The sequence below is a fragment of the Argiope bruennichi genome, chromosome 6, assembly GCF_947563725.1.
Source record: "Argiope bruennichi chromosome 6, qqArgBrue1.1, whole genome shotgun sequence".
Lineage (NCBI taxonomy): Eukaryota > Metazoa > Arthropoda > Arachnida > Araneae > Araneidae > Argiope > Argiope bruennichi.
Genome location: NC_079156.1, coordinates 5,874,829 through 5,892,356, shown reverse-complemented (window position 1 = coordinate 5,892,356; position 17,528 = coordinate 5,874,829). Strand labels below are relative to the sequence as shown.

At 32.6% G+C, this 17,528-nt stretch overlaps 1 protein-coding gene across 1 annotated transcript in view; it reads left to right on the top strand.

Moving 5' to 3' along the window:
- Positions 1 to 17,528, top strand: part of LOC129972750 (alkaline phosphatase-like) — a 141,155-nt gene that overhangs the window by 90,120 nt on the left and 33,507 nt on the right. Inside the window, exons 2-5 of the mRNA XM_056086998.1 lie at positions 205 to 425; positions 1,273 to 1,447; positions 10,260 to 10,438; positions 14,896 to 15,097. Of these exons, the coding sequence (XP_055942973.1) occupies positions 205 to 425; positions 1,273 to 1,447; positions 10,260 to 10,438; positions 14,896 to 15,097 (777 nt within the window). The remainder of the gene's footprint in view (positions 1 to 204; positions 426 to 1,272; positions 1,448 to 10,259; positions 10,439 to 14,895; positions 15,098 to 17,528) is intronic.

Sequence of the window (17,528 nt, the reverse complement as noted above, 5' to 3'; positions counted from 1 at the left end):
TATGTTACATGGACATTCCATAGTATTTCTTTAAAATTCCTCAACTTTTCGTCGATGCTCCAGCCTATTCAAATCTTTGGAGCAAGCGAAACTACAGATAGACAGTTTCTATCGTTTGCTTTCTATTTCACTGTTTTGTGAAACTCATCGCATGTTTTATTCATGATCTGTAACCTTATATGCTTCCTTTATCTTGTTTTCCAGATCGCTGGTACTGGTACCAGCAAGCGAAGAACCAGCTGATGAAAAATCTGGAGGACGACCGGAATTACAATGTGGCCAAGAATATCATCCTTTTCATTGGGGACGGGATGGGGATGACCACCGTGACCACTGCCAGGATCCTTCGGGGACAGAAGAAAGGACAGACGGGAGAAGAGAATGAGCTTGCTTTCGACAAATTTGAATACGTCGCCTTGGCAAAAGTAAGGATATATTCACTTTTACTCCAGTGAAATGCAGAGAGGATTTGTGCTTATTTCCAAGTTTCAAGGATAAGCTTTTGTTTCCTTTCGTTAATGGTTCTTCCTGGTTTGTTGTATCGAATGACTTAAAAAGTTGTTAGATGATAAACTGAATGAAATGTGAAAAAAAAGCATTGTATTTAGTTCTGCTAAAACACTGATATTTTCTGAAATCTTGAAAATAAATCTTATAAGCCGAGTTAAATAAAAATTTCAATATAACAAATGTAAGCCCTTTTTTTATGACGGCATCTTGGATTGCTATTCATAATATAAAATTCTTATCTATGAAAACTAATAATACTACCTCGTTTACATGTTACATGCATCTGTTAAATTTTTTTAACACATTAACCAGTCTGAATGAAATGAATCATGATCTCAGTTTTAACTCGCACCATTCCGGAGTTTTTGTGGAATCTTTAGTGGAATTCAAACGAAATGCTTGGGATGCGAAGAATTAGCAATGTGCAGAATACTTTCAATCTTATAGCACCTTCGGCAAACTCAATTACTGTTATCTCGGTTTTACAACACAAGACCATGAACTTTTTTTTTTGTATAAATTAAACTTTGAAGCAAAAATTAATAAAGCAGAGCAGCAAAAAAACGAAATAAAATATTCTTAATTTCTGCAAAGTGGTATCAAAGTGTCTTCTATTCTTGTAAATGATGTAACGTTTAAAAATTGAGAACACAATAAAATATTGCATATATTTGTGTTAATTTAGATTTCTCCTCATTTTATTATAAATTTCCTATTCATATTCATAAAAGAATTTTAATGGATCACATCATGTATTTTTAGACTTACAACACCGACAGCCAGGTAGGCGACTCCGGTGCGTGTGCAACAGCCCTCCTATGTGGTGTGAAAGGCAGATTCGAGACAGTTGGACTGGACGACAGCGGAGTCTACGAGAAATGCGAAAGCAGTTTCCAGTCCCGGATTCCGTGCTTGGCAGACTGGGCCCAGGCTGAAGGTGAGCCAATTTAGTTTAGTTGTTATATTAACGTTCCATTTTAAAGCAACACTAAGGCTATTTTGGGACGGACCTCGTCGTTTTGAACTGCGGTTAGATGACGTGGATGATATCCGAGCTGGTACCCTCCTCCAAATTTCCACACCACACTAGTGGGAGAACATTTATCCCGACGGATTTAACATGCACTAGCCCCACTTACATGACGGATCTTTGGTGGAATCAGGTCTCGAACCTCATACTCTCTGGTTCCGAAGCCGAGAACTTTCTACCAGGCCACCGCGGCCCGCTGAAGGTGAGCAGCAAATATTTGGCGGAGGTGCTATTCTGGAACGCGAGAGTAGCTTACAACTTTTCTAGCATTAAGTCAGACCTCAAAGACCAGGCAAGAGATGCTTGGTCAAAGATTGGAGCCAAGCGATATTTTAATTCCTGGCAATCAATATTATAACCCTAAACAATATTTTAGCTTTTGATTTTTAAAAATGCTACCAACCCTGCATTTGCTCGCATCTGGAGCAGCACCCTCACAAAATGGGAAAAAGGGGAGGGGGCGGTTTGAAGTCAGTCGTGTTTATTAATATTAGTACGAAGAGTTTTCGAATTTAAATAGGAAACTAAGATATGATCTTTCCTTAGATCATAATTTATTTAATCCTACATAAGAACTTACCGAAGCGAAAATCTGAACTTTGTAGAGCATTATTTCTAAAAATATCATTATAGCTTGCCATGGAATAGTTATGTAACTTAAACTATATATAAAAATATTTTTTAAATTTAGCTAAACATTAGTCTCGACATATTTTTAAAATTCCGTTACGTAGTTATTTTTATCTTTAACTGTTAACGGATATAAAATATATTTATTCCATGTTATTTTTATATAGTTTTTATATTTTTTATTTATAGCAATGATATTTAGTGCTACTAAGATTGTAAATTATTATTCAATAAAAAAATTCAAATTGTAACTTTAAAAACAGCTATTAAATGCATATTTATTAAATATTAATTAGATGTTAAAGCAGCTTGTTCAAATGTCTATTTTGCGATTTTACACCTTGACTAAATTTTCTTTGTCTCCCTCTTCAAATGATCATATCTTCAACTTTTTAGTGAACACTATTGGATTGCTTATTAATGATACCTGAAGAATACTTTAAAGCACTGCATAATATGAGACGCCACCTGTTTGTAAATTTTAAATCACCTTTTAGTGTCATTAACATTTTTTTGTTAGAAGTTGCGTTTTATTTCACATAATCTAAATGAAATCCCAAATTTGTAAATTTGGGTGGAAGATATTTGAGAAGAAATGACACTCTCTGGCATGAATAATTGCCATTACGGGCATAATGAACGAAAAGACAAAGAATCGTAAACGATATTTGCTTATATTCGAGATCATAAACTCATCTAATCCCCTTTTCAGGTCGTTTCCACCCTATCAATTAATAACCTGCAATAATTTTACTTCTAAATGGAATCAATAATTTGAAAACTGCAACGTTAACAATTTTCTAAAGCCAGGGATCATTATTTTAAAAATAATAAGTGAATTAATCATAAATTGAATAATTATCTCCGAATTTTTCAAATTTGTTTATTTTCTGCATAATTCAAATTTACTCGATTCCAGAATTTTGTTTTGTACAGAATACAACCATTTCGATATTTCTTTTAAATCGTACGCCATGAGTTAGATAAGCAGTGAGCTTTATTTTTAAAATTGCCTACACATTTTTTTTTTGAAAATGATAAATTTAAATAAAAGTTGTGAAGAATATTCTAAGGCTATTAATTAATAAAGATTTTTAAAAAAATTTGGGAGTTACTATGATTTCGCCAATAATTCGAATTTTTCTTTAACCCTTTGAATTTCCTATCTAAATGGTAATATATTCTCTGTCATTCGAATTGATTATAGCTTTAAATATTCGAAATCAAAACTGATATTTGTAAAAAAACTCTATTGAATTATTTTTGTTAGTTAAACATACTCGTCATTTGCAGGTTGTTTCATTTATTGATTTCCAAGTAAAATTATTGCACAATTATTGCATTCAATGTGACGTACTTTTGATTCAATAAAATTGCTTTCTTCCTTATTACAATAATTAACTTTAATATCCTAAAAAATTTTTATCATAATTTCTGTACAATATTTATAATTTGTAATTATTTAATGAAATTGTTAATTATTAAAAATAAAGCGTACCTGCCATTTTTGTGGGAAAAAATTGTCATTTTTATTTGTTGTGTTCAATCTTAGAGATACTTTTTCTTAATTCTAACATTCAGATCAAACGAAATTTCATTATGATTTATCAAGATGCACAATATAAAGAAGCTCCCTGCGAATTTAAAATTTAAATAAAAATCCTTAGGCCATTATTTAAATTCACTAAATATAGTATACCTGAATGAAAGTCAAGTCAAGGAGTGATAATTCATCCCTTTAAAGTATAGCTTGAACTTTTATTGATCGCAAAATCAATGCCTGATCATTCAAGCCCGAACAAATAAACGTGCCGAACAAGGGAAATTCCAGTCTTCAATAACACTTTCAAAACACATCTCAAAATAAATGGAGTCAAAATCTCTTGTTAAAGGAAGATAAATAGTGGATGCATTGATAGAAGATTTCGTGGAACCACCGAATAGCTTCACTGTTTAATCAATCACTCGAACATAGATGTGACGATGCCACTCGCGATGAGCGAAATTAAGTACTTAAATTATAATGAAAAACGGAATGGCAACAATTCGCTATTATCGGATATTTTAAAACGAATGAGATATTTTAATGGGAGTCACAAGTTCTATTCAATATGAGGAGGAAAGGGATGAAAAATCCTTTCTCTCCCAATAATCTATTAGCTTTTAAATGGAAGTAATGACTCGAAACTCTCGTTCAGAAAAGGAATATTCTGCAGCAATGTATTTTTCGTTCACCTTCAAATTTTTCACTGGGAACAGCTGAAGTTTAAGAAGTATAGGAATGGCATGACGAAATAGGATTAATGGAGGTCGAAAGCTCTCTCTCATTCACATTATTTTTCGTATATACATATATGAATAGTGTCACAATTTGGATAGTTTTTTTTTCCAAATACAGCATGATCATTTCCTTATACTCCATAATTCAGATCAGTTCTCAATGGCATCCGACTCTATTTTTGACAAGCAGACATTTAAAGAGTAAATATTAAGTGCCATAAGAAAATATAAAGTTACGGATTTTTTACAATAATATAAAATTATATGAAATAATCGGATGTAGAATTGATACGCACAAAACTGAAATTCGCTAACACTGACGAGGAAATATTTTAATTTTAAGATAGTGTAAACTTTTCGGTATCATTTCCACGAATATTTCAGTCGAAAGAAAGAAACACAGGATAATTTTTCAAAGTCTGCAGCCATGCTGTTATCGTACCTGTTTCATTCGTTTGCAAGAGCTTTATATTTTTTGGTTCCGTTAAGGAGTGACTTGCGAAGAGACATTGTTTGGACAGGTAATGTTAAATCAGAAATATGAAACAAATGAAAAATTGGTACAATGATGTGTTTTAAAATAAATCAAAAGTTTAAAAAATAGTGATAAATGAATTATTGGTATTCATTTTTATGTATTTAAATTTTTAAAACGATTCTTTATAATGAAATAAATACTATATAAGCATTCTTAGTCTTACCCATGATCTACGATATTTTTTGCGGAGGGTAGGGGTTAACAACTTTAAACTTCCGTTGACTTTCCCCTTTAAACAGTTGAGTTTTGAATTTGATTCCAAGTCCAAAGACACATGAACAGATAAATCAAGAGGCAACCCTTTCATATATTGAGCTCAAAATTTAATATATATTTAAAATTCCGATGACAGAAACCATACACTAGATTTTTATCCTGCGATATCCTCACGTGTTCGTATTATGGTGTTCGTCTGCATCTGGATGGACAAATAGATTGACAAGGGACAGATTTTATCAAAGTGCGACAGGAAACTAAAATTTCGGTGTAAATTGATGCACAGTATGAAATATACCACGTTTCACCCATCTAGCTTGTTTCGCTTCCGTGTTATCAATCTGTTGACCGATCGAGATAATTAAGAAAATTGTTTCTCGTTTTTGCACAGATAAGTTTAAAACTTGAATATAATTCAAACCCTCGAAGTTGAATTTTTTTTCAATATTATTTATTTTTATACTCCGAATGCAAGAATATCAAAATTCATCGCATTTTCAGTTGAGATCGAAGCCTAGACAATGAATATATTTAGCTTTCCTTCCTACAAAATCCATCGGGGGGAAATGAAATGTTTGACTGAAGTACTGAATATTTAAATTCATATACCCTTATCGAACATCAAATTGTTCCAGTGCTTCTTTCCCAGACATGCGTTTCTGTATTCTACAATACGTTAAAAATGTTTTTTCATATTCTGCGGGTTGTTTCCACGAGCTATCTTGTATCTGTCATTTTATCTGGCCTTATGTTTTAAAATAACAAATGGGCAGCTTCTTGTAGCGACTCATAAATGCGATGCAATGACTTGCTTTCATAACAGCTTTAAGATGAGATGCTCTGTTCTCGATGATGACGATTGATGGAGATGTTAAGTGCTATGCGGATAAAATACACTGCATTCAAATAAGAGCAGATTTTATTCCTTGCATACAGCAACACTGTTTAATGCAAGAATTTATCTTGTGTTTGAATTTGAATGAAGGGAACTGGGAGGTTCTCAACAGCGAAAATGATCAAAATTTCGGTAGTAAATAAACGGGATTTTTTCGCAGGAAAAATTTATATCCGATAGAAAATTTAAGATATATGGAACTGATATTTCATTTCATTTATATTACAGTACAGTAATGTTTGCTTCGTAAGTTATTTTTAATAGCAAATTGAAAATTTTTGAGAGCGTTATTTTCAGGTTCATAACTATAAATCGGTATGGACAAAAAAAAATAATTTTGAATAAAATCAATAAAAAATGAGCATAATATATAAGGATCGATTTAACAATCAGAATGAACTACTTTAATTTAAATATGGTAATAAAAAACATTAAAAAATGTCATAATTTTAAAAATATATGGTATTTTGAATGATAATCTAAAAAGATTAATGTTATTTCTGATAAAAAAATAAATTTAACAAATGCATAATGATCTGAAATATCGTTTTATGAGGTTTTATACGTCGCAAGGAATCTAATGTTTTCTATGCGTACCAAAATCTGAAAGAAAAAAAAACGCGTTTCGAGAAAACAATAAAATTTATCTTCTTATCATTGGCGCTCATGTTAGACTGATTGTTAAAAGATAATTTAAATGCAAAAGATTATTTAGAAATGATATCTTTAAATTCACATTGATTACTCGTCTGGAGATAGCTTCCATTTTATGGATTTTACATGCTCTTTCACATATTTTACTTCATACTTCTTTACTTTACTTCATTAACTCATACTTTGCATGCTTTGTGACAAAAAAATATTTTGAAACATATAAATTCGGTTATACAAAGTAATATTACTTATAATACACTGATAAATTTTGGAAACACACAAAAATATTTGATTTATAGGGGTTTTTTTTGTCTTTATAACAATAATATATCTCCATCCTAAAATACCTATTCCACCTATTCAATTTTCGAAATATAGTTGTACAAAATGCTTAAACATATCAAATTATCATGATATTTTGAATGCAACCAAGGATTTTGAAAGGTGAATTGAATAATATATATAAACAACAAGGCTTCTTCATCCGATTTGATGTAAATTATATACACATACATACCAAATCCTCATTAAACTGGAAACCAGTTTTCCAAACCTTCCAAAATAATATTTAATATTACTGAAGTTTTAATCAAATTATTTTTGTCATTCTTTTTTTCAAAATTTAGTATTTTTTTAAAAAGACATTTTAATCTAATAATATTCTTATCACGTAAAGGCTTTGCAAGTTTTAATAGAGTAATTATAATAAAAGCTATTGAAATATAACATAATAACGAGCATAGTGTTTGAAGAAATGGAATAACATTTGGAAGCAAGTGTTATGTGGTAGAAGACTGCATGTCATTTGCAACTCTATCTTTGCCTATAGTCTGGTGCAAATTTGCAAATACTTCAACAAAAGTGAAAGATCATTCACAATGAGATCGAACGCCACGTGCAACAAATTTCCATATCAATGCCTTATTCCTTACACTGAGCACCGATCTCGCCTTAATCGGTGGATTGGACTGCTGTATTTTGTCCATTCCGATCAAAAAGCTTCACCATTGCTTCCTTGTTGTTGTTGTTTTAGGGCCACAGTGGCCCTGGTGGTAAGATCTCGGCTTCAGAACCGGGGGTTTCAGATTCAGGGACCCGATTCCACTGCAGGACCGTCGTGTAAGCGGGTCTGGTGCACGTTAAATCCGTCGGGGCCAAAAGTCCTCCCGCTGGTGTGGCGTGGAATTTTGGAGAGGGGTGGGTGCTATCTCAGGAGTCGTCCTTGTCATCTGAACTCGGTTCATAATTCCGAGGTCTAACTAAATTTGTTGTTTTACTGTAAAAGGCATAATTTTTTTTTACCTTTGACTTGAACATTAAGACCGACACGTTTAACACCGACACAAAACGCACAATATTTCATACAATAGTCTTTTGAAAATAAGAATTTAAAAATATTCTCGGATATATATCCCTTAACTGGGGACGTGCGATCTGTGAGACCACTAGCGAGGGATTTTCTGTCACCCCTATTCTATTTTTAGTTCAATTGAATATATTGACCCTTTAGCTTCCTGTTTTGCGACTTTCAATACACGTGCACTTTTTCAACCGATTTCAGCAGTTGCTTTTTAAAATAATTCAGTTATTTCTTCGAGCGTGGTCTCTAAGACCTCATATCTCTGTTAGTGTCCCAGTGATAAACAAGGCTTAGCTTGGGCCCCGAAATCGGTTGTTGTAATCAGTTTACTGGTCATATTATGAAGCAGTGCTCCAGACACTTTTAAATGAACCAGAAAGTGATTTTAGAGATAATAATTATACAGAAGAGTTTTTCGATTAAAGTTCGCATTCAACTGATTTTCATATGCATGTTCAAACATAATTAATTTTTCTAGTGATAATAAATTTTGAAAAATTAATAAAATATATTAATATATCAAGAGATATATATACAGAATTTATAGATGGATTTTTATATTAGTTCTTAACCTACATGTTTAAAATGCCCTAGAAAACCGTGCTATGAAAGTCACACAAGCCGATAAAAAAAAGGGCCAATTTTACCTATTATTTTTTTTTCATTTAATTGTTGAATTTTACATTATATTGAATTTTACATTATATATACCTTCATATACTGTAAAAATAAATATGATTTAAAAAGTAAAAAGTAATCTGCTATTTCAAGAATATTTTTAACAAGTAATTTGAGAAGAAAATGTACGTTCCAACGCACATTACTTTTTTCAATGATAATATATTTTGAAAAATTTCTAAAATATATCTATATATCAAGAAAAATATCTGCAAAATATATTGGCAGTTTTTCATACTAATACATTCATTAGAAATTTAATTTGAGTGTAAATGAAATGCGGTCTCGTAGACCGCACCTTCCCAGTTAAGTCCTAAAATTTCACCTCCCCAGTTGAGGGATATATATTCGTCTCGGAATATATATGTATTTGATTAAATAAAGTCATTTGATGTATGGGTATTTCGAGGGGTGGTTTTCTAATTAATATGGATATTAACTTTTTTTCTTTTATTGCAGTATTAATTATTATGAGCAGTAATCAGATACTGTTCCCTGATTTGAATATTTAAATTTTGCTTTTATTAGTTTCAATATAATTCTTTTCTTTTATATATGAATATATTTTATCTGTTTTTTTCTTTATTGAAATAATTTTTTCTGGACATTGAAGAAACTAGATAGGTTAGACAAATTATAATATGTTATTAGATTAAAAAAAATCCCAGAGGACTTCGAGGAAAGAAATGCTATTTGCTGGGAAAGAAAAGAAGAATTAACATAGTCTGTTAATTCTGAGAAATTAAACAGATTGTTTTTAGAAATATAAAATTTATAATTCTTTCTTTCTTTTTGTTTTTGTTGTTTTCAAAATTTTAGTCTAAGTAAGACTATCTGAAAACGAAATAGTTCCTTGTATTTGTCTTCATTAATTAATGATTCTTTGAACTTGTCTTTGAAAAATTGGAGATTTATTTCTTATTTCGTTTTGTTTATAAAAACAAGGAATATTTTGTTTTCACTGATAAAAAAAAGAGGAATGCAGAAATTTTATTTCACATGAAATAGCTCAACTAAAATGAATCTTCATAATTTTTTTTTATTGCGTTATTGGTCTTTTATTCACAGCAATGAAATATTAATTACATCCGGTTTATACAACATTTCCGTTGTTCTTTTACATTGTTAAATTGTTTTATACTACAATCGTATTTTATCTTTGAATTAATATTAGAAAATTGAATATTTTATCTGATAAAATTAATAACGCCATTTAATCAAACCTTGATTATTGTTACAGTTGGTTTTTTTTCAGAATTTGAATTTTTTTTACTGTTTTAAATTGATTTATTACAAAAAGCACATCAAATTATGCGATTTCAAAATTAGAAGTTACATGTTTAGAGAAGTAAAAATGTCTAATTTATCTTTACGCTTTAGATAAATAAGCGCCATTTTAAGATTTATTATTAAAAATAAACCTAATTTATCTGCTTGACATTTATCAATAATTCAATATCTCTTTCAGGTAAATCAACTGGGCTGGTGACTACAACGCGTGTCACTCACGCCACCCCCGCGGCGATGTATGGACACTCTGCGAGTCGCTATTGGGAAAGTGACCCTAAAATTCCTGAGGAAGACCGCAAATTGTGCAAAGACATCGCACGACAGCTGGTTGAAAATGACCCAGGAAGAAATATTAACGTGAGTAAATCGTATTGTACACAACTTGATTCCTAGGCAACTAATCTGATAATCAATCATGAAGGCATGGTGCCTTAATGGTAAGTTCTTGGCTTCGGAACCGGGGTTGAGATTTCAAGTTGGATATTCGATTCCGTCGAAGAATTGCCATGTAAAGTCAGCTGGTGCAAGCACACCAAATCCGTCAGGGTCGAATATCATTCCTCTACTGCGGTGTGTAAGCATCGAGAAGCGGTGCCATCCTAAGTATCGTTCTCTTCATTTGACCGCGGCTCATAATTACAAAGTCTGTCCCAAAATAGTTCCAGTTTTGCTCTAGAATAAGACAATATAACTAAACTAAAACTAGTTAATAATGGCCTTAAAATCACAAATATTTGAATCTAATGATTTGGCTGAAGAAGCCTTACAAACCTCTTAAGTTCAAAATTCGTTCACACTTTAAAATAACGTTTTAAAGTGTTTAATCTGCGTCTGGATACATCTGCAATTTCTGTGTTTACGAATATGTTAGATAGTGCCTTAATCGCCATCCAGTTACACCAGCAGCTAAGTCCTCAGACATAATCAACCGCTTGGAAGAAGTCCGACAATTCCCCCCTTCTCTAGGGGCATATTATGTTGGAACTAAAATTTGCCTGTCATCATCATCCTCTTTTTAAACACGCAGGAACAAACTAAAATAATTCTGAACCAAACTTTTGCAGAATGAATCACATTGCATTCGTTCATTATAAGTCAAAAATTTAATCTCATTTGTTTCGAAAGTGCAAATAAGGAAAAAAAAGAAGGCGATTTTCTTTCACGCACTATATCACGATTTAAAATTACGAGGTCCGTTTAAAAATTACCCTCGTGCAGTTCCAAAATGAATGTCACTATAATTAGATAAAACCTAAAATATACTCCCTTCATAAAAAAAAATTACGTAACATAATTCCAAAATTATAAGTTATATAATTTATATGCAGAACAAATTCATGTCAAAAGTGTCCCGAGTTTAGGGATTACAAATTTATTACTTATAAGAATATGCTGAAATTACTACTTAGTTGGAACTATTTGAAAGAATTTTATTTGCTCAAATGTCACATTTTATACAATTACAGCATATTTTAAACTATATTAGCTAGACACCAAATTAAATATGATAGTTAGATTTCAATTAATGAGTTGAAACTGAACTCAAAAATATTAGAAGAGAAAAAACAATCCAAAAAACATTTTTTTATTGCGAACTCTTATTTGAGTATTTGCCCAAAGATATGATTTTTCTTTTCCGATAGTCTTGCCGTTGCATTACATGATGGCCATCCGTATACTTTAAGCCATTAATCGCTATTCCAGCAATGTGGAAAATAATGAATTTCAAATAGAAATCGGACATGTATACCAAGTTAATATTTTGGAGGATCTTGGAGTTAGTTTTAAAACCCGTTAACATTCTGACTCTGAAGCTGCGAACTTACTACTAAGACAATACGGCCATTTAAAAGCTCTCAGTACGACAGTTATCAGCGGAAGGGGATGGGTGGTCTTCGTGCCTCTGGCGTCAATTTTAGTGGTTGCCATAGAGATAAATTATTAATGCGATAAGTTATTTTAAAGATAAATATGAAGAATCGGTACAAAAGTATGGTCAATATTTCCAACTTACAAAATCACTGATAACAGCTGGAGAGAAAGCGTCATCCTCATATTATATCACAGGTTCTACTTTCTTTCGACAGTCGCTACAAAACGATGGCGTATGTCCAAAAAATGTTGGATTAGACTATTTTATTGAGTTTCAAATGACAGTTAACATATCTGCACCAATTGATATTCAAATAAACTAGTTTATTCACAATAGGCGTTTAGTAAGTAATCTCTATCAGTTTAATGCATGCGTTCCTCAAACATTTGTTACATTAATTCCCTGCTTAGTCATACACAGTGTATATTATGTTACAATTATATCCCTTTAATACCTCTATACATTCGCAGAATTTAATGAATAGAGTTCATTCATTTTAACGAAGTGTCCAGCTTATATGTACCTTCCATTGTCATCTAGCAGATGGTAATCTCGGTCATAATGTGCTTCGATATGTGCATAATGTATATTCTGCAGCATTACCAGAGAGATGAATTTTACAGAAGAGATTTCAGTCGGGGGAACACAAATTTACAATTATAGACATGCATTGGAGACATTACATTAAAGTACATTTTGTCCAATTATCTGCGTCAGCGATAGCACTCTAATGGCAATGACTGTTACTATTTTCTGGGTTATTATTGAGATATTCCGATAGCGCACACATCGCCGGAAGTGACCGAGTGCAAACTGCGTGTAAGTAGAGGGACAAGCAGATCTGTTTTATTGCACCGCTATTGTCATTATGAAAATTTGTTGCTTATACTGACCGACCGTTTTGATCCCTAATCCTTTCCAATATTGTGTTCATGTCTACTTTTGACAATTTTATAAACAGCGACGGGGGGGGGGGGGTCCCCTCATGTCCCAATTTCATCTAAAAACCGTTTTTCCCAACCAATTGAAAAAAATCCAACTGAATGAAACCACAACTACACTTATCATAAAATAACATACCAAATTTCATATATTAAGCCATTTTTTGAGTTATCGCGTTTACACTGTCCAGAAAGTATAGACGGACAATCTCCTGTTCGATTTGCTTCAACGTTTGATAAAGGTCTATGCTATAGATGTTAATCATGTGTATTTAATTTTATCCATATAGCTCTTAACTCTTAAGGAGCTTATAGTAGAATTTTATAAAAGCTTTGATGATTTTAGTTTAATTGAATTGATAATTTAAAAATTTAGTTTATTTAAGGAACTATTGTCCTGTCAAATTTAGAATAATCCTTAAATAAGTTTAATTTTTTTCAATGAAATTTCTCCTTTGTTAAAACTTTAAATACATTTTAAAATTAAAATCTGACCTTAAAATAACTCCATCTCATCTTGAAGTATTTCACAGAGGATGTTTACAGATTTTTGGAAAAATTTTGGAGCCGCTTCATTTATGTTAAAAAAATAAAGACAAACCTTTAATAAATAATTATATAAGAGAATAAATATAAGAGACCCCTTTTTCTCTGGATAGCAATTCTACTTAGTAATTTGCACGATAGAATTGAATTTTGTAAAATTTCTAGGGATATGGATTACCATTGCTCTTCCACTCCCTCCATCGTTAAGGTTTGGTTTAGTTATAATAACCTCCAGTTCTAGGGTTATTTTGGGAAGGACCTCGTCATTTTGAACCATGGTCAGATGACGAGGATGACACTCCCCTCTCCAAGCTTCCACACCCAACCATCTGCAGGACATTTGGACCCGATGGATTTAACGTGTACCTTCGGTGGAATCTGGTCTCGTATTTGAAACCTTCCTGTTCCGAAGCCGAGAACTACCACCAGGCCACCGCGGCCCATCTCAATTGTTATGCTTAGAAAGTATCCTCTTCGAAAAACTCAGATATTTCCTTCAAACTGCAGCATTTTAAGATACATTTTGGAATAGTTACCCTTTTTATATACACCATAAGTTTTATAACAGTGATCCTTTTAATTTAACAAACGCCTGCCACAGTATATCCAGATATGGTCTTATGCTATTAAAATCCACATAACAGTGCGACATTTCGGTTGAAAAAAAATTCAAAAGTAGTAAGCAACATTTCACATTTCAAATAAAAAGCTATTACCAAAAATTTTATTCCAAATACATTTAAAATTCTTTATCAAAACCGTTCTAAAAATATGTAAATACTCTATTATATTAGAAAGACAAGCAAACATGCCATTCAAAATTCATTTTTATCTCTGCGAGAATCACTTTAGAGAAAGAAAGAAAATTTTTTTCTTTCTTTTTCCTACTATCCATTCTCGTCTTCTTAAGAAATTTTCGACGAGAGAAGGGGCATTAACTTCTCTCATTCATGCGTGTAGGTAATCCTCCGTGATGATAGGTGGCACTTCCTCCTCAAGAATGAAGAAAGTGCAGCGATGGTGTGGGGCAGTGAGAGGGCGCCTTGAATGAAAACGGAGATATTTTTGGATTAAATTTTGAGATGAGCACTTGAATAAAATTGTAGATCTTTGACATGAAACATTTTTATAAATATTAAAATTGAACTATGTCTGTTTTCTTGTTTTTACTAACTGATTTCTTAATCACAATTCAAGTATTCTTTTTATCAAAATTTTCTTAAGTAAATGTGCTGAAACTCCCAGTTTTATATCAGCTCCATTTCCACCGGGACACTAACTTCCAAAAAGAGGCGCAACTTCATCACATCGCAAAATTCGCTTTTATCGCTGCCTGTATCGTTTTAACAAAAGAAAGACTGCACACACACACACCCTCCATTAGATATCGCCCCGTTTACCCTCTCAAGAGGGGTTGGATGGCGGCTATTAAGCTTTTTAATTTGTGCGTGCAGGTGATCCTGGGTGGTGGTCGGTGGCATTTCCTGCCCAAAAAGGAGGAGGGTGCCCCGGCTGACATGGGGCGGCGGGAGGATGGCCAGAACCTCATCGATGCCTGGTTGGAGGACAAGAAGACCCGTCGACTCAAGGCCCGCTACGTCTCCAACAAAAGAGAGTTCGATAAAGTGGATCCCAGAAGCACAGACTACTTGCTGGGTGAGTGACGAATTTCGACGCTTTCCTCTTTCTTCTTCCCATTTTCGCTTTTGTTGCTGTTTTGTTTACGTCCCTGGGGAACTTTCCACGGGACATTGTGGCTTTCCATTCCCTAATCATTTTATAAATGATCCATGGAAGTTTATACCTAAAATACTGAATGTTTGTCGTTGAACTAGGTGCGAAGTTTATAAGAAGGAAAATAGTAGTAGATGCTTTTGTTGTATAATAATCTAAGACACAATGTCAAATTTGCCATTGTTTGTCATCGAATTTTAACGAAAGTACTTCAAAATATCTTTGTCTCTTAGGAATAAGAAAAGCCTATATTTTCACGGATGAGCTCCAAAGAACAATTTTTTTCTCAATTAGCTTCTTTTGCTTAAAGAGGAGGAATAATTCCGATTTCAGCATACACAGCTTATAAATTAATAATTTTTGAAATGTAAAATGACATATTGAGAGTCACATCTCTCTTCAAAATGGCAGTAGGCTTCTATAGCGGATTCTTATGAGCGAGGATAAAACCTGGGACCTTGTGGTATGTACCCGAGTAACAAGACCGCAATACAAAAGTAATTACTCGTGTTTCGTAGCTGTTATCTGGCTTATAAGCTTTTTAACACACTTCCATAATCGTTTTATAGGCATTCCTGAAAGTTCATGCCTTAAGTAATGTTACATATGAGAGAACGAAATGAAATCATAGAAATAGGAAGATAGTGCGAATTGTTTTTATTCCATAATGTTATGAAGAAAATTAGAAATTCATGTCTATTATGCAGTGTTTGGGAAAATAGGGTATTTTTTTTATCTCTTTTTTTATCCGATCGCTGAGTAATAATCCATAACTCATTTGTTGCTTTCGCACGTAGGAAGTACAAAGGGAGAACGATCATCATAAAAATTCGACTTTGAGATTATTGATGAATTTGTACTTTTAGACTTCCTTGAATCGAAAAAGTGTTCTTTTGAAATTAAAAACATAGATTAGCTGGCTTCATTCCCGTTTCTTACTCGAGAAATTTCAGGATTAGTAGGAGGCTCTTTGACCTCCACCGAGGTTTTTAGATGCAATGGAACAAACATCTATTTATGCATGGAAAGGTAATTGGCAGTATACAAAGTAGATTCTAAGAATGCCTTACTGTTATTAAATGACATTTCTAAAAGTTACGCATTTTTAGAATTTCTTCCAGAAACTCTTTTTTTCAGCCGAAGAATTCTAATGTATAAGTTAAATTATTAATAAAAGATATAAATGTTACCGTGAAAGACCGAAATGGGAGGATGTCAACTTGTACCGATGAATGTCAACACATACCAAATACGTTGGTGAAAGACCGAATATTTGATTATAACATTTGGATTATTTGTCGACAAGCACATATATGCTTTGGTGCATGTTGAAGACAAAGATAAACACAAATAAAGATATATAGCTTTGTTATTCTATGAAAATAAATTTAAGGGTTCTTATTTAAAAATTGTTAACTTGAAAAGCGATGGGAAATGTTTGGAACCGTTTTTTTGAGAATGATAAAGAAATGTTTGAATATTATTACAATCTTTTTTCTTATAAAAAACTTGATATTTTTCGGTTTTGGAACCCTTTAATAATGAGGTATGATTTGGAAACGTTGCAAAAATATCTCTGTAGTGGTAATCTCTATAGTAAATATCTCTATTCATCTAAGGAGATTATTTCTCCGTGAATCCCAATGGCGTGAAATAGCATTTATACCGTAGGAACATTTCTCCTAAGTTCTTTGTTGGCTAAACAAAGCTAAGATCTTAATAATTATCCTAGTACAACTGCTGTCACTGTTCAGAAGGCATGCAATACTGAGCATCCTTCTCACGACAGAATCTAAAACTACATGTCAAAAAAGAAAAAGACCTGGATGCCCTTTCAATTTACCACGGCATTAAAATTCTCCGGGTAATTTGCAGAGAAGACTCAAGTGATGAATCCTTTTCCACTCCGTGATTGGTCACTCCTCTCAACAGGAGAGGCAAAGTTACGTCACCTTTATGGCATTTCATCGCACCTGAAATACGGAGATGAAAATGTAAATCCCCGACACGTTCAGCATTCATCATTAGTGCATGATGAGCGTAAACATTTGCCGGTGCGAGTGAGAATGGAGCATATTTAGCAAATATTTCGGGCGTGCACTGGAAAAGCGACTGTTTGTATGTTCATCTGTTAAAGACGACGTTCTCTAGATTTCAGTTTGTCACAGAAACAAACACCATGGAGAAATATAGCAATAGAAAATTGACAGGTTAAAGATCAATTAAATCATTCTCATTTTTTTTCAAAATCTATTTGTAAGTTCAACACCAATAAAAGTATTATCTTTCTTTAATTTCAGTGCCTAATTTATTTACTTTTACCATGGTTATATCAACTTGCATCTTAAGTAAA